Source organism: Urocampus carinirostris, chromosome 5, assembly GCF_059441175.1.
Source record: "Urocampus carinirostris isolate Australia breed hairy pipefish chromosome 5, RoL_Ucar_1.0, whole genome shotgun sequence".
Classification (NCBI taxonomy): Eukaryota; Metazoa; Chordata; class Actinopteri; order Syngnathiformes; family Syngnathidae; genus Urocampus; species Urocampus carinirostris.
This window is the reverse complement of record NC_142353.1, coordinates 35790660-35816565: the sequence shown is the minus strand read 5'-3', so window position 1 is coordinate 35816565 and position 25906 is coordinate 35790660. Positions and strand designations below refer to the sequence as shown.

Genomic DNA, 25906 nt, shown 5'->3' with positions numbered 1-25906 from the left:
CTTGCGGAGAAGCGAAAGGGATGTCTTTTGTCGGGCGAAGGAGTGTAGCGGTCACAAAAACGTTATCCTTTCGTTTCTCTTTGCCCGGGCGGGAGGGCGTCCCTTCATCCCCAAGAATTGCGCTCTCCCCACGGCTCGGGACTCCAGGTAAGGCGCCCCTCGTCTTCGGTGAGTGGGGGTTATATTTAGACTGAAGTTGTAAAGAAGAATGAAGTCCGCCCGAACTTCTGCTTTCTTTAATGGTGAAAACAGTTACATTTGCAGCTACGGTTTGATGGAAAGTATGAGTAAGTAAAGTAGTCTGTGACACATTTTCGGAGTTTCTAATTTTATCACCTTTAACCGTGACACAATAAATGATTATCTTAAAATATAACAACATCGGAAGCCCGGACAGATAACGTGTGATCAAAATGTATGCTACAAGCTAACGAATAAATACTTTTCATGACATTTTCTGAACTTTTATTAATGAGCGTTAAGTATTGAAAAAGCAAAGAATTTTAAGAGATCGCTACCTGGATAGGCAATACCAGGGGTCACCAACATTTTTTCAAACATAGTGCTCATTTTTGTTTCTGGTTAGTGCAAAGGGCTACTAATAGATTGATATACATTTCTAAAACAACACGTTAACTTGTTTTTATTATGTTACTATTAGCTTATTAGATATCCTACCATACACAGGGTAGGATATCGGGATCATACTAATATTTTATTCCTGCAGTCCAAATGATTAAAATTGGATGATTTAATATTTTTTTTTACTTCGCAACTGCTATTTAAGGTCAACAAAAAACATAGTACCAGAAAACATCCAAACATTATTCACTCGGAAAGAGGGAAGTTATAACTTAAGGGGCTGTATTAAATTCAAAATCCCAAAGGTGAGAACCACCAGGAAAAGTATGTGTGTGTCTGTGTGTGGAGTCAAACTTTGGAACAATTTACAAGACGAGATTAAACAATGTCCAACTATTCACGTGTTCAAATTTAAATACAAAAAAACATTACTGGCGGAATACAGAGATGAAGAAAATGGGGTATGAGTGATACGGGAGATTGGAAATACTGAGTTTGCAACTATGGTTGACTTTGTTGTTATTGTTCCTATTGTTATATCATAACTGTTATTATTGATATTATTGCAATTGTTGTTATTATCATTGGTGTCACAGTGATGTTTGGTGACTAGTGGCATTATGACGTTTAGGGATGGATACTACGATGATTAGTGTATAAAATATGTGACTTGTTATTATTGTAATTATTGATATTTGACCTATGTAATGTGTGTATCTTTGAGATTGTGTCGTATTTAGACACAAAAGAGGAGCTATCTATAGAATGTAATCAATAGGGAAGATGAAAGAGTAGGGAAAATAAGCGTCTGCTTCTGACTACCCCTTTTCGAACATGTTATGATAACATTATTTTGTAGTTGAGTCAATGTTTTTGTCCTGTTTTTATTTTAATGTTCGAAATAAAGTTTTCATTCATTCATTCATGTTATTACCAGGTTGAAATGATTAGTCAAAGGGTTTAAATAGGCTCAGTCAACCACTTAAACATCCGCCTTGTATAATAGCAATGAGTGAGGTATAGATATACAGTATATCAACTATAGGCCCATTTTGGAAGAATTGATCATGTATTTCAGGGGTGTCAAAGTAAAATGGATTTAAGGGCCGAATAAAAAGCCTGACAAACAGGCCGAGGGCTGGGCTGATCGAGTGTTGACATTTTTAAAAATTATGCATATAGTCTAAAGCAGTGTTTTTCAACCAGTGTGCCGGGGCACACTAGTGTGCCGTGAGACCTTGTCTAGTGTGCCGCTGGAATTTGCCCAATTTCATCTTTCCAAAAAAATCAGGCCATTATTCCGTATTTTTGGTATCTTCAGACGAGGAACTGTAATAGTCATCCATATCTGTAGGTAGCAGTAGATTTGTATATACTTTTTATAAACTTATTATCTGCTCATGAGGTAGCACAGCACACTTATTTGTTTTATCAAAGTGGTTTAAGATTGCACTGTAAAAAATAAAAACACAAATAAAGCACATCATTCTTTTTATTTTAAGTATTATTTTCTTCTTTTTGTATACTAATTATTTGCTTATGATGTAGTACAGTGAAATATGTGACATAGCTTCATTTTCAAACATTTGCGACGGACGGTGTGCCTCTGAACTTTTTTATAAATAAAAGTGTACCTTGGTTCAAAAAGGGTTAAAAAACACTGGTATAGAGTAGGGGTCTCAACTCAAGTCTTGCATTTTGATAAAGCCTTTAATCACATAAAGTCTCAAAGGGTTGCAGAGACCACCATTACAACATCCCCTTGATCTAAAACCTACACGAAGGCATCCTTTCCATTCTCCTGAATGACAATCACACATCTTTGTCTCCAACCTTTTTCAAGCTGAGTTACTTTTTGTTACTAATTAGCACAAAGGGCATCTAGTTCGATATGCATTCCTAAAGTAACAAGTTATCAGGTTATTACTATGTTGTTACTACATTGTTAACAGCTTAATTATTGGGAGTAGGGTTAAAAAGACCACCCAAAAAATATTTTACTAGAAAGTCACAATGACCCAGCACTGGTGAGCTAATTTCAGTACAGGTCTGCGGGCACATGAGCTGTCCTCAAGGGGCACCATGGTGTCCGTGGGCACCACGTTAGAGACACTGGTCTGGTGACCCTATTTGAACCTACAACAAGTTGAAATATAAATTGAGTTTTGATGCAGTCAGCTACCAGAAGTAAAAAAAAATCATGCGATAACAACTCTGGTCTTACAAATTGGACAGGAAATTGGTGAAATACTGGAGTTTTGTTGGTATCCAGCTGGCTAAAGATAGAAACCATGAAAACAGGAAAAGTTTCTTGGAGGGTGAAATTGTGTTTTAAATTCCGTTCTAAATAATATATTGCTGTTTAATGCATTTTAAATGCCTAACATTATTAAATGCTTCACGGAGCTCTTTATTGGGATTATTCATCCACGTCCAGCTAGATCAATTAAAAGGTCAGGGGTTTAATCAGGTAAATTGAGAGGAGGCTCCAGGGGTCAGGTGAATTATTCAGAGCTCGATGTTCTTATCACCTTGTGCAGAGCTAGAAAAAATTTCCAGTTGAGAGTTGCGATTCTCTTTACAATCAAAGTTAGCAGGTACGAAAACATGTACTTTACATTTGTTCATAAGCCAACATTGCTTTCACAACAACTTCAAATGTATTAAGATTCAATTGAAAAATGTTGCGAGTGCTCTCTATTTTTTCTAAATCTTAACTTAATCACATTCGATAACATATGTATGTAATTACAAAACTATGAACAGTATTTTTGTTTTGTTGAACACACATTTTAAAAAAAATGGAATTGTATATGCTAGTTTAGGACTTGGAAATTTGGCCCAAAATTAAATTCTTATAATTGTCACGGTTGCTTTGGCGCCCAATTGGCCCCGCCCGTGTGATGCCAGTTGCGGCTCGTTGACAAATTGGCTTCCCTTCTATTTAAGCTCATTGCTCTCACTCACCCTTTGTCAGTCTGTCAATGAACCTCTGACCCGCAAGACGTGGGTTTTGACTCTGTCCGGTTCTCTGCCTGTGTTTCCTGTCCGGTATTGTTCCCGTCCATTTTGTCCTGTTTAATTTTGATCTCGATTTTCGTTCCCGTCTAGTTTGTCCTGTTTGATTTCGATATCCAGTTTTGATATCGATCCTGTCCGTCCCGTCCTGTCCGATATTGCTCCATCTGTCCGATATCTGCTCGAGCAATTGGTATCGATCTCGTCGTCCTCTGGCTTCCTGTCATTCCACGCAACACCAACACATAATAGAGACTTAATAGAAAAAAATTATATGAAAGCACGTAAGGATAAATAGGCAAAGGTATTTACATGGTAGTGCTTGGAGACTGGCTAGAGTTGTGATAATAGTGCAATGAAAAAGAGTGCATCGTAACATTAGTGCAATAAAAAGTAGTGCAAAAACATTAAGCATAAACAAAAAAAATCCAAACAAGACGATTTAAATCCACCTGTTCAGACAGCAACGTCGTATACTGATTTAAAATCAGTTAAACGCTATACCTCATGTTCATATCTATATCTAAAATTGCAACTAACAATAACATGTTGATATACAGAACATATGACAAGGATGTTAGAAGAATGTATTTACTGTATTTATATGTAGCTTGATGTCCTGGTTAATATTGTTTGCCCAGGACATCATCATCATTGTGTGCTTATGAAAGAATATACTGTATTCTGTACATTAGCTTTTTTGAAGACCCGACGAAACACGTTTCATGTGGATTGGAGAATGTATTGTCTATTTCAAGTTTCAGAGGTTTTGGTTTGAAAAATAATTCTGAGAAAACATTTTGAATTGCGAGGCATACCGTGTGTTGATCCAAAGAAAATTTGGATTGGTTTAAGTATGTTTAAAAAACACAGAGTGGACTGATCACCATGTTCATTTGTTTTGTCTGTTTCCAATTGTAGAAAATGTTAAGATTTCCCTGCTCTAGTTTGTCCACAAGTGGAATTCTCTGCCCACTGAGATTCAATTTGCAACCTCAGTTAAACTGTTTAAATCTAAGCTTAAAACACACTTCTATTCTATAGCTTATGAATGACCTATGTTGACAATATCTGTGTATTATTTGTTTTTGCAACATCCGTTGCAGCTTGGTCCTTCTAGAAGGGGGATTACCTCATGTGCGGTCCCTTCTCAAGATTGTTTCATTTTCCTCATGTTGAGATGTTGAGTTTTTCCTTGCCCTCATGTAGGTTTTAGATCAGGGGATGGTGTAATAATAGTCTGTAGTTTGCAATAATCTATGGTCTGTGCAGCCCTTTGAGACGCCTTGTGATAAAGGGCTATACAAATAAACATGACTTGACTTGACTATACTGAATGGTGATGTTACATTAGAAAATATAGGGTAGATAATTAAGACTGGTAAAACACACTTTGAGTTTGAGTGTGTAGCTGAATAATTCAGCATACAAGAATGTAACAAGTCAAATGTGTTTGATATTTACCAAATGCACACTCAATGCTGAAGCAGACGAGTTTCATCCCAGCGCGACTAGTCTTGCACAGGTGGAAGGATTCACAGACGCTGTGTTTGGTGACTTGTTATTAATAGCTTGTGGCTCTGATAAAACAAGAAACCGCTGATAAAGTGTACGTACGGTACAAAAGTGATCCTGGTGAGACTGCATTCCTAAAAGAAAGTGGGAGTTCATTTTGAAGGTCTTCTCCTACTGTTTGCTGTGAGACACAACAGAGGAAATCCAGCTGGTGCTTTATCCTTTACAGTAGACCATTGTTTAATGGCTACTTTTTCCTTATTTTGGATGACTCATTTAAGGAAGGTGGCCAGGTTCAGATTAACAGTGTAGTTAAAACATGAAATGTTTTTCTTTTTCAAAAGAGCTTTTTTTGTAAGTGATCTCACAAAGCAAAACAGAACAGCACTTTCAGTATCAATGTTAGCATCCACCCATCCCATAAAAAAGCAAGTAAAATAGTAGCATTACAGACCTCAATCATGGCTGGAATAATTTTAGAAAGGAAAACACAGCACTATTTGTGTTGTTTGTTCTCGCAGTTTGCTAGACGATTAGTCACAAAAATAAGACTAAATGCACTGTAAATATGTGAACTCTCAACAAAAAATAAACAGTACTAGAATGGCTGTGCAGGCGAAACTATTTCCTATTCTGGCCTGGGAGAGTAGAATGTCTTTCCAGGAAGTAAGCAAAACCAAAAATGCCAAGTCTGATTTTTTGTCAGTTTTCAGATCTGTGGTAATCTACCTGACTGCCTGTTAAAGATGTTGATATTCAATGTTGTTCTGGTCTAAGAGAGCGGAATGTGATCAAATACTAAGTCAACAAAAGTAGAGTCAGCTTTTTTTGGGGTATTTTTCTCATTTAGAAGACCTACCTGATTTCCTGTGGAAGATGGTGGCCGTATCTAAACTCCCTCCCCCTTTTCTTGGGTGGACACGCACACACACGCAAACAGACAAAGAGATATACATACTTGGATCCCAAACGCAAACATTATCACCACCCTCACTTTGCTTGCGGGTGGTAGTGACTAAATGATTGAATGAACTTGTCACGGTTGCCATGGCGCCCAATTGGCCCCGCCCATGTGGCGCTAGCTGCGGCTCGTTGACGGATTGGCTTCCCTTCTATTTAAGCTCAGTGCTTTCACTCACCCTTTGTCAGTCCGTCAACGAACCTCTGCAAGACATGGGTTTCTACTCTGTCCGGTTTCCTGTCGGCATTTCCTGTCCGGTATTGTTCCCGCCTATTTTTTCCTGTTTAATATCGGTCTCCAGTTTCGTTCCCGTCTAGTTTGTCCTGTTAAATTTCGATTTCAATCCTGTCCGTCCCGTCCTGTCCGGTATCGACCCCATCTGTCCGATATCTGTTTGCGCAATTGGTGTCAATCTCATCCGCCTCTGGCTTCCTGAAATTCCACGCCAGACTGCTGCCTTACCTCTTCCACCCAATGATCGCCGAATCAATGGCGTTTGGGTTAACGTGTATGACTGCCCCATTTCCCGTAAAGTAAAAGCTTGGGTGAGAAACGTCACGCATTTGCTTTCTCCTCCTGTTCCGGTTCATGACAGAACTAGAATGTGCCTATTTGAAAAGGTTTTGTCAAAATGTAAGCTTTTAAACCATTAACTCAGAGGTAAAAGTGCTTTAAAGCTTTAACTTTCAAATTGCTGCGTTTAACCAAAAAGATCTATTAAAAAAACATCCATTGTCAATAAACGTATTAACATCTACTGTACCAAACAACAAAACAACCATATTCGAGAATGACTACATCATATTCAACCAATTACACCAAATTATTATTATTACACCCAAGGTTTTGGGTGCTCTGAGGAGAGTGATGAACAGCAAGAGTATGAGTATGGATGTTAAGAGGGGACTGTATGAGAGTGTGATTGTGCCGACTGTGTTGTATGGTGCAGAGACTTGGAGCCTGAACGCTGATTTAAGAAGGAAATTGAATGTTTTTGAGATGAAGTGTTTGAGGACTATGTTAGGAGTGACAAGATTGGGTAGACTGAGAAATGAAATTGTGAGAGACAGAACTGGAGTAGTCGTGGAACTGAGCAAGTGTGTGGATAAGAGAGTACTCGGTTGGTTTGGACACATGGAGAGGATAGATGAGGAGCGAATGTTGAAGAGGATCTACAGAGCAGAAGTCAATGGAAGGAGACCAAGAGGAAGGCCGCGATTGACGTGGATGGATGGTGTTATGAGTGCACTGCAGGAATGAGGTCTAAATATAATGGAAGCTAGAGCTCTTGTTGGTGATCGAAAGGAGTGGAGAGGTGTTGTGAAAGGATAGTGGGATTGTGGACACGTTCTTAAGGATTGGCTGGGCACCCGTATGATGCGGCAGGGGTAAACCAGTGAAAGCTGTCGGGCCCTGCTGTTGAACAAAAGAGTGTGTTGTGTCACCCTGACCCGAGTGACATGGCCGCTTTCTGGTGTCCCATTTCATCTGGAGGGACGAAAGCATGACCAACTTAGGTGCCGAGGTGCCTAACTTGTTTGGGTGTTTGGAAAATTGGGTTGGCCATGGTCCAAACATTTTTGTGTGTTTTTTTTGCTATTTATTTTCCTTTTATTTTCTTTGTTATTGTATGTGTGTGTCTTGCTGTCGGTCACCCCTCATGAGGGATATGACCAAGGTAGATAGATAAATAGATAAATGTAGTTAGAAAACTATTATACAAACTAAACAATGGACCTACTTAGTAACCAACCAAAAGGACACACATTTATTCATAGACGCGCAAAATTATAAAGTGATCGTTCTTTGCTGACAATGGGCACAGTGTTGAATATAGAACTAGAAACCAGAGATGAACTCATCGAACAAGACAGCCATTCATGTTGTGTGACCTCTGACCACTTCAGTCAGTCACAGGTGAATGTGACACTGGGATACTGTTACCTGTACACTGGCATCACCAATCAGATCCATTTTACTTGATAACTCTTTTGTTTATTTTCTTTTTACGTGATAATTTGCTAAAATATTAGGAACTATTTAGATGCCTTCATCTTTTGAATGGCTAGCAAGCAAAATTGCCAAAACGACAATTTTTACTTAACGCAAAAGTCAAAGCTGGATTTTTTTCTCTTGGGGCAGCCTTTTTTAGAATTGTTCTCGAGGATCGATTACATTGATGTTGCTTAAGCTTCCGCCAATGACCAATCACGTCCTTGCTTCAGAAAGCAGAGGCCTGAACATCAACTCTCAAATTGGTGAGAGAAAGGTGGATTCTGTTTCTTAACTTGTGTTGTAAAGTCACACTATTCAACAAAATTTTTATTTTTAGACTACTAGTATTCAATACAACATATTATTCTTACGAAAACCTTTGTGTTGACTTGCGGGTAAATTTCACATCTAGCTATGATTCCCCTCAGTAGCCAAATGCCTCGTCATCTTATCAGTTACGTGCATGTATGGATGAACTAGATGTCCACTGTCCCTATAGAGCCGTGTTTTCAACCCTTTTTGAACCAAGGTACACTTTTATTTATAAAAAAGTTCCGAGGCACACCGTCCGTTAAATGTTTGAAAATGAAGTTATGTCAAATATTTTACTGTACTACCTCATAAGCAGATAATTAGTATCTAAAAAGAAGAAAACAATACTTAAAATAAAAAAGAATGATGTGCTTCATTGATGTTTTTATTATTTGAAGTGCAATCTTAAACCGCTTTGTTAAACAAATTACTTTATTAAATATACTGTGCTACCTCATGAGCAGATGATTAGTATATAAAAAGTATATAAAAATCTACTGCCACCAACGGATATGGATGACTATTACAGTTCCTCGTGTGAAGATAGCAAAAATACTGAATAATGGCCTGATTTTTTTGGAAAGAATAAAATTGGACAAATTCCAGCGGCACACTGGACAAGGTCTCACGCCACACTAGTGTGCTTTGGCACACTGGTTGAAAAACACTGCTAGAGTATGATTGCGATCATGGCATAATCAGCAGGGAAATGTCTAGGATAGAAAAGTAACACATTCTGCTACAATTTAGAGACTCGTTTGCGGTCTCTTGCCAGAGCTATACATTTCAATCAACTAGCACAGGAGTCAATATTAATTAAATTTGCATTAACATAAACAGAGTGCAACAAAAACCTTTTCACACCATTTAAAATATGTCTCCCTCCTGCAGTTACTTAACAATGTTAAGGATTATTTTGACCTTAATGTTTTTTCTAAATAATAGTTTCAAAAAAGGTGCAAGCAAAGTACATTGTAAAAATGTCACAAAATACAAGGTCTCACGCCACACTAGTGTGCTTTGGCACACTGGTTGAAAAACACTGCTAGAGTATGATTGCGATCATGGCATAATCAGCAGGGAAATGTCTAGGATAGAAAAGTAACACATTCTGCTACAATTTAGAGACTCGTTTGCGGTCTCTTGCCAGAGCTATACATTTCAATCAACTAGCACAGGAGTCAATATTAATTAAATTTGCATTAACATAAACAGAGTGCAACAAAAACCTTTTCACACCATTTAAAATATGTCTCCCTCCTGCAGTTACTTAACAATGTTAAGGATTATTTTGACCTTAATGTTTTTTCTAAATAATAGTTTCAAAAAAGGTGCAAGCAAAGTACATTGTAAAAATGTCACAAAATACTGCAAATAAGGATTCTAACATATTTATCTTCAGTGCAGATCACGCTAGGAGAAGGAGTGCTGAGTCTTGTGTATACCTTTAACCAATCAAATTGTTCTATGTGTTTTTGCAAGAGTTTCTGGGTGTTTAAAATTGGCTCTTCATTATAAAGTGTCTCAACAATGAACAAAAATTGTATAATGAGCTTCCATTTAAAGGACCCCCGTAACTGTATCGGTGTTGTGCGTATCGCGCCCGAAAGTACCCGCGCTGTGGATTAGGGGCTCGCTCGCGGGAGCGACCGAACGGCACCCGCAGTGCGGCGCAAGTAAAAACCCTGTCGTGAATTTGTCTCCGATCGTCCCGGGCAGACGTAAAATCGCCCAGCTGTACGACTCTTAGTGGTGGATCACTCGGCTCGTGCGTCAATGAAGAACGCAGCTAGCTGCGAGAACTAATGTGATTTGCAGCTGCTATTGGCTGGCAACCAGTTCAGGGTGTCCCCTGCCCACTGCCCGGAGATGACTGGTATGGGCTCCAGCCTGACCCCAGGGATAGACAATTAAAAAATTATATATTTGTAAGGAATACTTGAGCGGTTAAGCCTGGAAAATTCCCCTCCCCAGAGTTTAAAAGTCGTCTTCCTGTGGACCTCACATCAGCCTTGCGTCACCCTGAAAAATAAACTGTGCAGTTAACGTAGTGAGTGAACAGTGGATTGTTTGTCCTGGGAGTTTGTAGGGGGATTCATACAATGTGAGTGTGTCCCGTTAAAGGACACACACATGAAGTCTGGCCCGCCACGTGTCATCCATCGAATGTGCATGGAGTTTCCATCAAAAGACTAATTCTTGGGTTAACACATGTGGCGGGTATTTATAGCTCCTGGGCTGACATCACCTTGGTGATCTAAACGCTCAAAGGGCGGCAGTCCTTTGTAAATGGCCCGTGAATCATCGTCACATTTTTACAAGATTTACTTGACGTCAGAAGGGTGCTTGCTAGCAGCTTTTTGAGATGTGGTGAAGTTGATTTTAGTATTTACGAGAAGTACAGCTGTAAAATACAATTCTATAAATATAAACATGTATAAGCTTAAAATTAAATTGACTTTTCTTACAATTGTGACGATGTCTGGTGAATGTTAGGCCGCAGGGAAGGCCTTGTTGGTCCTGACGGCCCACCGTTATCTATTGATCAAGTAAACTGAAAATGTTTTTGTGTCAACACTTGTGTTCTAAAAACAGATTTTTATCATACCAACAAAGACAAAAACATTACTTGATTACAGTTTAGGTACTTTTATAGCCCGATGCATGTCACAAAAGGTTAAAATATGATGACGAAACTTTTTACCTCCCAACTTTTTAATTTTTGATTTTAACTTTAAACAAGAATCTACCCAAATAATAATAATAACCGATTGACATTGGATTTTAGCACTTCAGATTGATCAATGATGTGTAAAAATAGCAGATATGGAAGTCCTAATATTATAGAATTTAAAAAGAATGGAATATATATTTTTGATAAAAATATTTACTAAATTTTGACCTTGTAGGTTTCACATCAACATGAGTGAAACAAAGATAAATATTCTTCTCGCGTATCAATACTTTTGACTGCTCATTAATTATAATAATGTTGATTTGAAGAATTTTGAATCGTTTGTAAAAATTGTTTAGTTATTGTCATGATGACTGATTAACTTCACCTGTGCCCGCTTGTTTGGCGCCAGCTGCTGCGGGCTTCCTGATTGGTTCCCCGTCCTATTTAAACTCAGTCCTTTCACTCGCCTGTAGTCAGTCCGTCAGCGAACCTCTGTTTCTACAAGGCAAGCACTTTGAGTCTGCCTCCTGTCGGTCCCGCTTGTTGCACCGGTTTTCCATCCGTCCGCTCCTGATTTTCCCATTTGTCTCCGGGTATGACCTGTATTTTGACCCGACCATGTTTTGCTCTCCCGTACCGGTTTACGACCCGTTTTTGATCCTGACCACGTTTTCGACCTGTTTTTTCCGTCCTTGACACCACGATCTCCCGCTCCGGAAGATCCATTTCCGCATTCGGAACAGGTTCCGATTCTGTGAGCGGCTTGCTTCCCGCATCCAGCGAGCACCGGATCGCGGGCGCTGCCTTTCCTCTTTATCTCAATAAACTTGTGGTTAACGTTACGCATCTGGGTCCTAATTCCTTTCTGGTCGTGACAGTTATTGATCAATTGATAAGTTGTTACACTATTAAACCTTGAAACAAATGACACCTTAACGAAACCAGCAAACCAGGTATGCTGACTTTAGTTGAATAATTATTTATTTGTTTCAAGGTTTTTTCCGTTTACTAATTGACAGCTTTTGCAATAAATTAATCTCTCTGTCTTCCATGTTTTCACGTTTTCCCAGAGTAAAAAGAGGTTGTTCTTTGGGCTCTTAATTGTGTGGGTTTTAATTATTGCATCCTGTCATGTTAGGCAAGCGAGCTGGCTTTTGCGTCATTCCAGGACAAAAGTGTCGGTTGCATAGGGTCCTAAATCTGGATTTTATTGAACTAAACCTTGTGATGGGAAACAAAGCGCGGCAAGCTTGAAACCGCAAAAAGCAACAAGTAGGCTTGACTTCCTTCTCGCTCCTTAACAGTTGCTTAATTTCATTCCGTGAGGATGCGTTTGCTCAGCATGTTCCCTTGCCTTGCACTTAATGTTACACTCAAGCACACTTTGATCATTTCCAGGCAGTTGTATAGACTAATAAGCAGAACACGGGATGTTGTGACTAAGAAATGATATCGAATTTGTTCACAAAGCAAATAGTAAACATGTTATAGAGTGACTTATGAGTACATTTCATTCACCCTTCTATTTGATTTTGCTGAGTGTATGTGGCATTATGCTAACGGAAGACAGAGGGTTGTTGTTGAAATAAAACCGATTATGGTCAGGACCAGAACGGAGACAGGACCCTCTTGCGTTACATTTCGCTCAGTTTTATTGAGAGAAAGGAAAGAGTTGCCCCCACGATCCGTTGATCGCTTGGCGCGGGAAGCAGGTCGCTCTGAACGCAGAAGTGGGACTTCCCTGGCGAGCGATGGCAGTGTCGGGAACAGAAGAAACGTGTCAGTAGCCGGGACAGGAGAGCAAAAACATGGTCGGGGTCGGAAGAGAGTCGTAAGCCAGGAAAGGAGAGTAGACGTGGTCGAGGGCAAAAAAAGGTCGAAAGCCGGGACGGCAGAGTAGACGTGGTCAGGATCAAAAACGGGTAGAAGCCGGTGGACAGACAGGAGAAAAAACAGGTAGGAGTCAGGGTCGAAAAAAAAGCTTGGGGTTTTGGGGTTTTTAAGGGTTATTATTCTATCTTCGTTATTCATTATCAATTATCCGTTATCGGTCAGTTCATAATACGCTACAAAGCCTAGTGTAAACTGAGGTTCACAGACAGACTGACAACAGGAGACAGATATGAGTGTGTTTAAATAGGGACAGAGAACCAATCAGAGTCCGAGGCAGTTGGCGCCAAAGGAGCGGGCATATTGTTAATCATGACAATAACCTCGATTGCGCACCACAGAACTAGTTTTCTCTTTAAGTTTAAAGCTTGATGCCTTTTCACAGATGAAGACTCTGTGGACAATAACTATGATGACGATGAACAGATAGCAACAAGAGGAAGAAAATATGTCGTTCTTTGGCCTTGATTGTTCCAGGAAGAAAGAGCAAGGTAATGTTGAGGAAATTCAGATTTTGAAATGAACACTTATTTTTTTAATCAATAATGATGTGTTTTCTTTGGTTTCAGAGCTGGAGAGGAAGCTCAGGGCCAATGACCGGGAATACAACCTTTCCTTTAAATATGCAGTGAGTACCAAGAATCAAGAAGTGGTTTTTTGGGCTTCTTCCCAAGTCAAGTCATGTTTATTTTCTTTAGCCCTTAAAAACAAAGAGTCTCAAAGGGCTGCACAGACCACATATTATTGCAAGACAGACTGTTATGACACCATCCCCTGATCTAAAACCTACATGAGGGCAAATAATACACAGATATTGTCAACATGAAATATAGGTTAGTCATATGCTATAGAACAGACGCGTGTTTTAAGCTTAGATTTAAACATTTCCACTGAGGTTGCAGATCGAATCTTAGGGGAAAGAGCATTTCAGAGCACCGGGGCCCGAATGGAGAACGCTCTCGAACCTGCCGATCTCTTCTTGGCTCTTGGGATCACTGGGAGACCAGCATTTTTAGAGCGATGGCTCCGGACCGGAAAATAGGGTGAAATTATATCTGAAAGATATGAGGGAGCAAGTCCATGCATGATTTTGTATACTACCAACAGAACCTTAAAATCACATCTAAAGCTAAAAGGGAGACAATGCAGATTAGCTAAAATCGGGGTAATGTGATCAACCTTTCTTGTCTTAGTTAAAAGCCTCGCTGCACCATTTTGTACCAGCTGAAGGCTCCTGATTTTGAACTTCGGTAGACCGGAGAGTAGTGCATTACAGTAATCGAGACGGGAGGTAACAAACGCATGAATTAGTGTGACCCCTTCAGTGTACTTTTTGTTGGCAGTCCAGTAGGGTTGCTGTTCAAAACCACCTGAACTCCCAGGGTCATTTCCTCTGCCTGTGAATCTCCACTTTAGTTAAAAATTCACTACAGACTTCTACACACTCAAAACCGAATGAAGCATTACCCTTTGCACATTAGAAACGAACAAAAGTTAAAAAAAATCCCCACTGTCATCCAAGTTAATTTTGTTCAGTGGGCAAAATGTTTTTATCAAGACCTCACACATATTTCAGGTATTATTTAGAACTTTGATGGCCAAATTATACACATGTTATGAATAAAATAAATAACCAAGCTTTTTTCTACAGATCACCATGATACTGTAATTGAAACCAAGCACGATCGAAATAAACAAAATCAAGAAAGTTTAATCAATTGTTCCCTCTTCCCAGACAAACGCCATAAAGACCTCCAAGTACAACTTCTTCACCTTCCTACCTCTCAACCTCTTTGAGCAGTTCCAGAGGATTGCTAATGCTTACTTTCTGTTCCTGCTGGTGCTCCAGGTATGCTTAGAATGGCGTTCAAATAAATGCACTTTGCCCATCTTTGGTGTGCCTCTGGGCATTGTTAAGGTGGCTGGTAGCAAATGACTGTGTTGGTTAACTACTAAAATGTTAAAACTGTTCCGATCATGTCATTTCACTTGTCTTGGGCCTCTTTGCAAAGGTTGGTAGCTTTTCTGAATATCAGGGATGACCAACATTTTTGAGTGTGTGGAGCTACTTTTTTGTTACTGACAAGTCTTAATATTATTACTATGTTATTATTGTGTTATTACCAGGTTATAATTATTAGAAGTGTCAGATTTTCATAGGTGGACCCAAATGCAGGGAAGCCGGAATGGAGGCAGATGTGCTCAGCAAGGATGGAATTTATTAACAAAAACAGTAACAACATAAAACAAATCAGGTCTTAAAACAATCAGCATAGCGTCCAAACCATAAACAAAAACCAAACCTGACATGGTAACAAAAGGCTGGATGAGAGTGGCATGGAAATGAAAATTTCCCGACCTCGCTGTCCAAACAGTCATTATAAAGGGTCAGGATAATTATACAGTAATCCCTCGGTTATCGCGGTTAATGGGGACCAAAACCACCCGCGAAAAGTGAAAATCCGCGAAGTAGCGACGCCCCTTCAAAAATGCTTTAAGAAAAATTATTTTTTTTATTGGGGGGGGGATTATTTTATTTTATTATTATTTTTTTTTAGACCTGCGAAGCTCTGAACCCGCGAACGTGGAACCGCGAAATAGCGAGTTCCCACTGTAATCAGGTGTGGTGAGATTGGGTGCTGGAGTGCCCATTTCCAAACCCCTTGGTTGACACCCTCAAGTGAAGGTGGCATGCCAGATCCTGACATCCACTCCTCCTCAACAAGGGCTAGGGACGCAAAAACAACCTAAAAATATTATGAAGGCTGCAGCACACAGACCATCTCGCCTGCAACAGGGGGGTTGTGGCAACCAGGGGTGCTTATCCGTGCCCGCTGAAAACGGGTCTGGGTCACGGTCAGGGGCTTATCTTGCTGCCAGGACAGGGACCTTCTCCTCACTGCCTGGACAGGGTAATAGAATCAGCTGAGGGACCTTCTCCTCGCCGCCGCAATAGGGCAAAAGAAGCGGCCAAGGGATCTCCTCCTCATGGCCAGAACATGGATGTGGAAGCCACCTGCTCGGTCCGTTGGTAGTCTGGTCATTTTGCTGAGGTGGACCCAAATGCAGGGAAGCTGGGATGGAGGCAGATGTGCTCAACAAAGGATGGGGTTTATTAAAAAATTGTCCAAATCATAAACAAAAAACAAACCTGACATAGTAACAAAATATAGGATGGAAGTGGTATGAAAATGGCAATGACGAGACCCCGTGTGCTGTCCAAACAATCATTATAAAGGGTCAGGGCAATGATCATCAGGTGCGGGGAGATTATTCGCAGGTGTGCCCAGTTCCACAACCCCTAGGTGGTGCCATCTGGTGAAAGTGGCGTGTCACATCCTGACAAGAAGTAGGGTTGAAATAGGCTCATTCAACCTTTTTAACATGATCCCAATTGAAAATCAAATTTCCTAGAAACCCACAATGACCCATCACAGGTGAACTATTTTAACAACCAGTTCACTGGTTACTCAGGTGTTCTTTGGGGGCTACCTGCCGATTGCGGGCACCACGTTGTTGACCCCTGCCCTAGATAGTGGACTAAGGTTATTTTTTTGTTTTTTTATGATATTACAATTTAAGAACATAGCCTTTATCATGATTTTGAAGCTTGTTGTTTTCTATTTTTCTCCTTTGCATAGTTGATTCCAGAGATTTCTTCCCTGTCCTGGTTCACGACTGTGGTTCCCCTTGTGCTGGTTTTGTCTGTGACTGCCGCCAAAGATGCTACTGATGACATTGTAAGTGCTTTACCCACTTGTGCATGAGCTTCACTTCACTTTTTTTATCTCGATTTGGCAAACATTTGACGGGCAATATGACTTACGCATGTAAAATCAGTGGCTCTGTCATGATTATGCATCACCTGTGCCCGCTCGTTTGCCGCCAACTGTCTCGGACCCTGATTGGCTTTCTGTCCCTATTTAAACCCCCTTCTTTCCGTCCCCTTTTGTCAGTCCGTCTGCGAAACTCAGTTTACACTAGGCAAGCCTTTTACGACCCTGACTCCCACCTGTTTTTTGCTCCGGTCTGTCCCCTGGCTTCGACCTGTTTTTGATCCTGACCACGTCTACTCTCCCGTCCCGGCTTTCGACCTATTTCGTCCCCGACCACGTCTACTCTCCCGTACCGGCTTTCGACCTATTTTGTCCTCGACCACGTCTACTCTCCTTTCCTGGCTTACGACTTCCTTCCGACCCCGACCACTTTTTTGGGCTCCTGTCCTGGCTACCGACCCGTTTTTCCGTTCCCGTCACCGCCATCGCTCGCCACGGAAGATCCACTTCTGAGTTCGAAGTGACCTGCAACAATCCCCGGATCGTGGGCACAACCCTTTCCCTTTCTTCTAATAAAAATTGTGAGAAACGTAACGCAAGTGGGTCCTGTCTCCGTTCTGGTCCTGACAGGTTCACTAAATCCCTTAGTAAAAGCAATTGCATCATCCAAGATTTAAAAAAAAAATCATTTCCCCATTTTTTTGTGATGAGCCGTTTGGTCCCACTGTAAAGGAAACTCAATCACTTCCCTTATGAGACACACTCATGAACTTTTGCTCCTAAATGGTTTACAAGCGCTCATAAAGAAGTCAGCAAACAATCCGAAAAACACTAAATTAGCGGATGTCATCAGTTAAACATTAGCTCAGGTACACAAAGAATCAAGGACAAATGAGATACGATCTGAAAATACAGATATATAATCTAACAGTTTATCATGAATTTTCTTGTAGAATCGCTACCGGAGTGACAATCAAGTCAACAACAGAAAAGTCCAAGTTCTCATCAACGGAAAGTAGGTGTTTCTTCTTCTTCTTTTTTTTTTTTTAATTTTATTTTATATTTTAATACTATTATTTGGTAATCTGTAGCTTCTAGCTGCTTGTTGCCTTGCTTCTAAAAATCCACTTGATATTAGCAATAGGTCAAGTCAAGGTGTTCTACTCACTCTAATGTTTAAATAAGCTCAAGCAAAGTCATCCATTAAGCGAGCTGACGATTACTCAGCGGTCCTACCAAAGCACAGCAGGAAACACTACACTTTCAGTCAGCAATGCAGCTACTGTTAACCAACGCCCATATTAGGACTGGGTGTATTTCCTGAGCCAAAAACATTGCATTTGTTTTGCTATCAAGTCTTACATCCTGTTTCCTGTCTCAGACTGTGCAGTGAAAAGTGGATGGACGTGCAGGTGGGAGACATCATTAAACTTGAAAACAACCAGTTCGTTACGGTGAGACTTTGATTGAATGTTCTCTAAATTTAGTTGGCCACTTTAACAATGCGATTCAACTGCCTACCAGGCTGACCTCCTCTTGCTGTCCAGTAGTGAACCACTTAACTTAGTCTACATCGAGACAGCAGAACTGGACGGGTAAGGCTCGGTTCTGGTCCACAACCATCACTCTCGTTTTACGTTAACTTTTCTTCCCTTTTCTTAAGCGAGACCAACTTGAAGGTGCGCCAGGCCCTACCGGTGACCGGGGATCTTGGCGATGACATAAGCAAGTTGGCAGGCTTCAACGGTAGGAGGAAAAAAAAAGATAAGAACAGTGTCTGAAACTCATGCAAAAAAGTTAGCGGACACCAGGGCAGACAACTCTGAAAAGTTGCCTGCCCATCCATACAGTTGCCTGCCCCATTTTTCACAACTTGAAAAACAATAAGACGACTAATCGCAAAAAAAAACCTTGTTGCAAAGCATTAAGGATTTATAATCGGAATATATAACAGAACAACCCTTTAAAATTAAGTTTATTATAAATCTACTTATAACATTGCATGTACATGACATTGCTGTTTTCCAACTGCCATCAGTTTGTACCTGTATTTACTCATCTTCATTCATGCAATGTTTGCATTGTGTCGTCTGCTACAAGCCACGCGAACTCCTCTTTCCACGATGCTTTTAATATACATTTACGTTTTGTAGTGTCATAAATGTTGTTAGCTTCTTTTGAATCTTTCTTTTGGGACTGAGGTTTTGGCTTGATTCCTAACCACTTCTCCATTTTTCCTGTCTGCGCGCTGTGTGTGTGTCTACTTTGGAAAATGATATGCAAATGCACGACATTATAACGCTCGGGAAAGTCCTGAAGCACGAAGTTATTCGATGCAGGCTTCTGATTGGCTGCCGAGTATGCAAATTGCCAAACGAACCGAAATTTCCAAACCGACCAAAGATTTCGAAAGCGGAATAAAGCAAACGTTTGATTTGAAAGAAAAATCTCTCGTTTTTTTTTTTCCCCCACATTGAAAAAGTTGTCGGCCACCCGGGCAGAGACGTTTTGTAAGTTGTGCGCCCGACGTAAAAGATGCATGCCCCGGGCATCTGGGCAGACATTATTTCAGACACTGATAAGAACCTCAAATGTTTTCACTAACTGTTTGTAATTTTGTCTCAAAGGCGAAGTTCTATGCGAGCCCCCCAACAACCGTCTGGACCGCTTCACAGGGACGTTAGTCTATGAAGAGCAAAAATATGCGCTGGATAATGAAAAGATACTGTTGCGAGGGTGCACCTTGAGGAACACCGAGTGGTGCTTCGGACTGGTGCTTTTTGGAGGTGACTGGACACATCTTCTCAGAAGGAAGCTTCTCATCTTGCTTTTGAAAGACACCCGTCATATTCTTCTTTTTTTTTTTTTTTTTTCATTTCAGGGCCGGAAACCAAACTGATGCAAAACTGTGGCAAAAGCACTTTCAAGAGGACAAGCGTTGACCGTCTGATGAATGTCCTTGTTCTCTGTGTGAGTAGTTTATTGTTATGTGACACTGTCAGAGCAGCGTTTACTGGGGTCTGCCGTAGATCTACCCAAGTTTCAAATATTTGCTTTCACAAACCTTTTAATAATGTCATGATGACTGATCAGTCTCACCTGTGCCCGCACGTTGGCGCCAGCCGCTGCAGGCTACCTGATTGGTTCCCTGTCCTTTCTAAGCCCAGTCCTTTCCCTCGCCTGTTGTCAGTCGGTCAGTGAACCTCTGTTTCTACAAGGCAAGCACTTTGACTCTGACTCCCGTCGGTCCGGCTTTTTGCACCCGTTTTTCCACCCGTCCGTTCCTGATCTCCCCGTTTGTCCCCGGCTACGACCTGTTTTTTTGACACCGACAACGTTTGCTCTCCGTCCCGTCTTACGACCCGTTTTTTATTCCGACCATGTTTTTGCTCTCCTGTCCCGGCTATCGACCTGTTTTTTCCGTCCTCGACACCGCGATCTCCCGCTCCGGAAGATCCCCTTCCGTATTCGGAACACGATCCGATTGTGTGAGTGGCTTACTTCCCGCGTCCAGCGAGCACCGGATCGCGGGCGCTGTCCTTCCTCTTTCTATCAATAAACTTGTGGTTAATGTTACGCATTTGGGTCCTGATTCCGTTCTGACAATTAAACACAACCCCTTCAAGTTCCCTTGTAGTTACAATCAAAACTATTATTTCAAGCCAACATCACACCTATAAACACATGCTACTGCTTTGTAGGACCCCTTTAGATATAGTTTTTACACCTCTATCAATGTTTCTGTTTGCAGATATTTGGCTTCCTGGCGTTTATGTGTACTATCCTTGCCATCGGGAATTACTGCTGGGAGCTGGGCGATGGCGCTGCATTCACAGTCTTCCTGCCCAGGCAAAATGGCAATGATGCAGCTTTCTCCTCCTTTCTGACATTCTGGTCTTATGTCATTATCCTCAATACTGTGGTACCTATTTCGTTGTATGTCAGGTAAGGACCAAGTACCAATGTCTTCGGAACTATAATCCTTTTTCTGTCCTTTTACATTACATGTATTGTTGGAACAGATACAGTATGTGATTTAAAAAATGTAATCAGCAAGAAGTACATCCATTTTAGAAAAATATTACTTATTCCTTCAGTAATCTTTTTCCTCGGTTTTGCAAATTCTTGAAAAAACTATAAAATTGTAGTCTTGTGAGGAAAAACAGTTGTGTAGACAAAATATCTTAATGGGACAGTATGTAATATTTGACCACTAGATTTTGCTGCATCATTAAGTGCAACCTAAAACGAGTGCTAAAAATCACAAGAGGGAATACGGACTACAGAGGCTGAAGTGACCAAAACGCAACATTTGTCTAATTTTTTTGCCAAATCTTTTGCAGATAAAAGAAAATGAAAAAAGGAGGGGAAAAAGACAATGGGAAGAAAGGGGGAGGGGGGAAAATAACAAGAAAGAAAAGAAATGTCAAGAATAAAGAAAAAGTGGGAATAAATAGAAAAAAGCAACAAAAAGAAGGGAGCAAAGAAATAAAGGTAACACTAAAAAAGGGGAAAGAAAAAGGAAAAAAACAGAAAGGGGAATATAAAAAAGGGAAAATAAAAAGAAAACAAGGATAAGAAAAAAACAAAGAATAAAGAGAAGAAAAACTAAGGGGAAAATAAATGAAAAAAATATACTTTTTTTACGGGTACGCTTAGCAGCTAGATGGCAGACAATTATGTCAGTTACCTCTAGGTGCTCATGTTATGCCAAAAAATCATAGTATTTAAAAAAGGCATATTTGTGTGATAGTTTATGTATTTTTGCTTATTATCTGAATCAATATATGTATCTTTAAATTAATTACGGTATGTTTTTATTTACCACAAGAAGGCACTAAACAATACACACTGTCCCTTTAAGTTTTTCTAATGTATGTTTTGTGCTTAAGAATGAACCTAAATCCTGATTGAAATTGCTTTAATTTGACCCGAATAAATATATGTGAACAATCTGGTGTAAAACTAGTAACTACGATTAAAAAAATAACTTTGAATTAGAAGAAATATTAAAAATAAAATTTGATCACAATATCAACAGCACATTTATTATATTATTATTTTTAAAAACCTACAAATGCACATAATGCTAATCTACCTCTGACATTTATTATTTTCTTTTCAATCTGATGTTACAGATCTGTATAACTCTAATTATGAAACCGATAACAATGAAATGAAAGAATTGGCTTTGTTTAGAAGCAGTTTTTGTACATCACAATCTCTTAAATATAGCCTGTAAAACAATGCTTTCATTTTAGCCAATTAAAACCAATTCCTTCTTTTTTTTGTGGTCATGTTTTGTTTAGCGTGGAGTTCATTCGTCTGGGAAACAGTTTCTACATCGACTGGGACCGGAAAATGTACCACTCTCGTAGCGACACTCCCGCTGAGGCACGGACGACCACACTTAACGAGGAGTTGGGCCAAATCAAGTATGTGTTCAGCGATAAGACGGGCACGCTGACACAAAACATCATGACTTTCAACAAGTGCTCCATTAACGGCAAGACGTATGGTGAGAAAATCAGACGTGTTAATAGAGCAAAAGTCCATGTGGGTCAAGTCGTAAAATAAATAGGAATTGGTGTTTCCTCTCAGGTGATGTTTTTGACTACATGGGGCAAAGACTTGAAATTAATGAGGTGAGTTTGGTTATTAACATTTTCTTTTAAATGTGTTAATGAAATAAAACAACCCCTTTAGGACAACTAAATAAACATAGGACCGGTTCTGAAAACAGCTCACCAGTGCTGCGTCATAGCGATTTTCTAGTAAAATGATTTTATTTGCGGTTGACTGAGAATTTACCCTAGTTCCAATTATTAACTTTGTAATAACATAGTAATAATATGTTGTTATTTTAGAAATGCAAATCAAACTGGTATGCTTTTGTTGTGCTAATCATTAATAGAAAGTAGCTCCCATATTAAAAAAAGTTAGGGACCCCTGCTCTAAAGGAACAGTATGAAAAGAAAAAATAACCTTTCACCGAACTATTTTTTTCAAAGCATAGTATACTGACCCCTTTCATAATCAAAATATAGTTTAATATAAAAGATTACATTAATATAAAGGTTTAATGGGTTTCATATCATATATTCCAGTGACAGCACAGCAGAGCAGAGGTTAGCGCGGATGCGGCACAGTTCTGAGGTCATTAGATCAAACTTCCTGCATGGAGTTTACATGTTCTTCCTGTGCTTGCGTGGGTTCCCTCCGGGCACTCCGGTTACCTCCCTCAATAAAAATATGCACGATAGGTTAATTGACCAGTCAAATTGTCCCTAGAGCGAGTGGATTTTCTGTCTCTGTGTGTGATTGGCTGGAAACCAGTTCAGGGTGTCCCCCTGCCCACTGCCCGTGACCCTACTGAGGATAGGCTGTGCAGATAATGTATGGATGGATATTCCAGTGACACACATAAGATGGAGAAAATGTCTGTAAAATAAATATAAATAAAAAGATGATTTTGTTTAAAAAGATTTAAACATCTTGTTTATATCATATTGTCAAATATATAATTGTTAAAAATGGGAAAACATTTTGATAATAAGCCTGATGAAACACCTTTAAATTTGTATATTTTTTTAGTTTTTTTTTTTTTTTTAGTTGAATTTAATTTTACTTAAACTAAAATTGAATTTATCTCATTTGATTTTAAGAACTAAACTTTGTGAGAGACAGCATTACATATTTTCTGCTTTGTTGAAAATAAAAAATCCCAGGGTTAGTACGGGTGTTTGAAATCATTGAAAAAGCTTGAATTTGAATGTTATTTTTTCAAGCCTTGAAATGTGTTTGAATTTTGGGTGAGGTGCTTGTAAATGCTTGAAATTGTTGCCGTGTTTCTATGCAGTCTGACCGGCATCAAATATAAAAAAGCAAAACAAGTACTTAAAAATCACGCAAACACACCTGCTTTGGCGGCTTCTCTTTGCCATTGGATTTCTTCTTCCCTCGTGATTAAAGGCAGCCGGCTTTAGTTTGTATTTGCCGTTGTCATGTGAAGCGTCATTGCTCCCTATGGGTCGTGCACAAAAGGTGCAAGATGCCGGGAGGACTTTTAAAGACAAACACAAACAATGGCTAAATGTGGAGCAAATTCAGGCACAGCATGCTGCGAAGTATGCAGATAAGAACAAGTCTGGTAAAGCTCGTAAAATTCCTCTGGGTTAATGAAAAGCGTCTTTCATCTTTTTATTCTCGGCATAGAACACAGAAACGGTGGATTTTTCCTTCAACCCGTTGGCTGACCCCCGCTTCACCTTCTACGATCACGCCCTGGTGGAGGCTGTAAAGCTGGAGACCCCCGAAGTTCACGCTTTTTTCCGACTACTCGCCCTTTGCCACACTGTCATGGCTGAGGAAAAGAAAGAAGGTGAGTACACTATGTAAAACAAGTCATTTATTTGACTCATTCAAAACAAATACATATCACATTTCTGTAGGAGAGCTTTCATACCAGGCCCAATCTCCTGATGAGGGCGCTCTAGTCACAGCGGCCAGGAACTTTGGCTTTGTGTTCCGCTCACGAACACCTGACAGCGTCTCCATTGTGGAAATGGGGGAGCAGTCCACCTACCAACTCTTGGCCATCCTGGATTTCAATAATGTCCGCAAAAGGATGTCCGTCATCGGTAAACAACTACAACAGTGCAACAAAATCAGGAAAATCCGAGCCTAGTCGGGCTGCAACAACAAACTGATACAATCTGATAAAATTGATTATTAAAAGCATTTGCGACAGATGTAATCATTGATTTGTTGCATTGCGCGATTTATGCAGCATTCAACAAGTTAATCCAATGTAAAAATAATCAATGCATTGAATTTCCTCTTGATCTGGTGGCAAACTTGTAATAGCACTTTAGTCCGGCAGAGGGCGCTTCAAGACCATATTTTGATGCACTTGTTATCTTGATCCAAATCCAAATGTATTTATATACAGTGGGACTTGGTTAATGGGGGACCAAAACCACCCGCGATAAGTGAAAATCCGCGAAGTAGCGGCGCACCTTAAAAAAAAAAAAAAAAAATAAATAAATATATATATATATATATATATATATATATATATATATATATATATAGTTTTCATTTTATTATTATTATTTTTTAGACCCGGTTAATGGGGACCAAAACCACCCGCGAAAAGTTAAAATCAATTTGAAGCCAAAAAAAACCCTTCTTTTTTCACCTGTAGCAACTTTGCTGCTTGCACCGACCTTCTTCGGAGGCATAATTAGGGGCTAAAACACTCCGTTCACCGATATTTAAAGCGAAAGCGAAAAGAAGTGCGTGCGCACGTCATAGCAGTTCTTCACGAGGGGTGGGGGCAATCTACACCATCTACACCCGTACACCGCTCAGCATCGCACCCTAGCGTACCGGCGTTCGAACTCCGATTTTTTTGAACGAAAAGCGAAGCAAGAATTTCTCGAAATTTTTGGTCAAGAACCGATTTGTTCGAACTGAGAGGCGTTCGAAAACCAAGGTTCCACTGTATTATAACAAGATAATATTTAATATGAATCACATCATCACACAAGAGAAATATTTTTTTTTGGAATATATTTTAATCACATCATTTGATTCAACATAATAACACAAAATTAGATAAACAATTTCGATGAATAGATAAAAATATGTTTTTGTTTTTTATTTCTTTTGAATTTAATTAACTCTTTTTCTCCCCTTGCCTTGCCATCTCCTAATTGTGGATCATTCTCCAAATTTGTCTTCTATTAGTTGGTATCAGAAGAGCCCATATTAAAAAATATCAGCTCTTATTGTAAAATATATATTTGATCAATTACACTGAATGCCCAAGTTCAAAATTTCATTTTGGTGGCAACAGTGTACACTTCTCGTTAGAGGCAGAGATAGCAAAGCGAGGAGGAGATGGGAGTCTGTTCAGCTTGACAACTGTAATGTACAATAAGTACTCACCTTTTCGTCCGATGTCGCCTCTCTTTTTTTGCACTTTATAAAAAGAATGATTGTTTGCAGGTTTATAGCATACATTTGTTTGTATTTTTGTTTATTGATAGGCCTTTTGACAAACACTTGGATTTTTTATTGTATAATCTGTTGTTTTCTCGAATATGATTCTTTTTGTCCAAAACAATATTTGAATAGAGGATTAATTAAAAAATGTGTTTTTAAAAAAAAAACAGA

At 39.7% G+C, this 25906-nt stretch overlaps 1 protein-coding gene across 2 annotated transcripts in view; it reads left to right on the top strand.

The window, feature by feature from the left end:
- The window catches only part of LOC148366156 (phospholipid-transporting ATPase ID-like), a 38974-nt gene continuing 13068 nt past the window's right edge, over positions 1-25906 (top strand). The window contains exons 1-16 of one of the 2 annotated variants that reach the window (XM_088335174.1): positions 1-147; positions 13336-13441; positions 13520-13578; positions 14686-14799; positions 16592-16690; positions 17680-17741; positions 18108-18180; positions 18251-18321; positions 18390-18472; positions 19354-19512; positions 19608-19696; positions 20478-20671; positions 22036-22244; positions 22328-22371; positions 23942-24107; positions 24178-24366. In XM_088335174.1, the coding sequence (XP_088191300.1) occupies positions 13399-13441; positions 13520-13578; positions 14686-14799; positions 16592-16690; positions 17680-17741; positions 18108-18180; positions 18251-18321; positions 18390-18472; positions 19354-19512; positions 19608-19696; positions 20478-20671; positions 22036-22244; positions 22328-22371; positions 23942-24107; positions 24178-24366 (1654 nt within the window). In that variant the 5' untranslated portion in view covers positions 1-147; positions 13336-13398. The remainder of the gene's footprint in view (positions 148-13335; positions 13442-13519; positions 13579-14685; positions 14800-16591; positions 16691-17679; positions 17742-18107; positions 18181-18250; positions 18322-18389; positions 18473-19353; positions 19513-19607; positions 19697-20477; positions 20672-22035; positions 22245-22327; positions 22372-23941; positions 24108-24177; positions 24367-25906) is intronic. The other variant, XM_088335175.1, reaches the window with a different exon arrangement.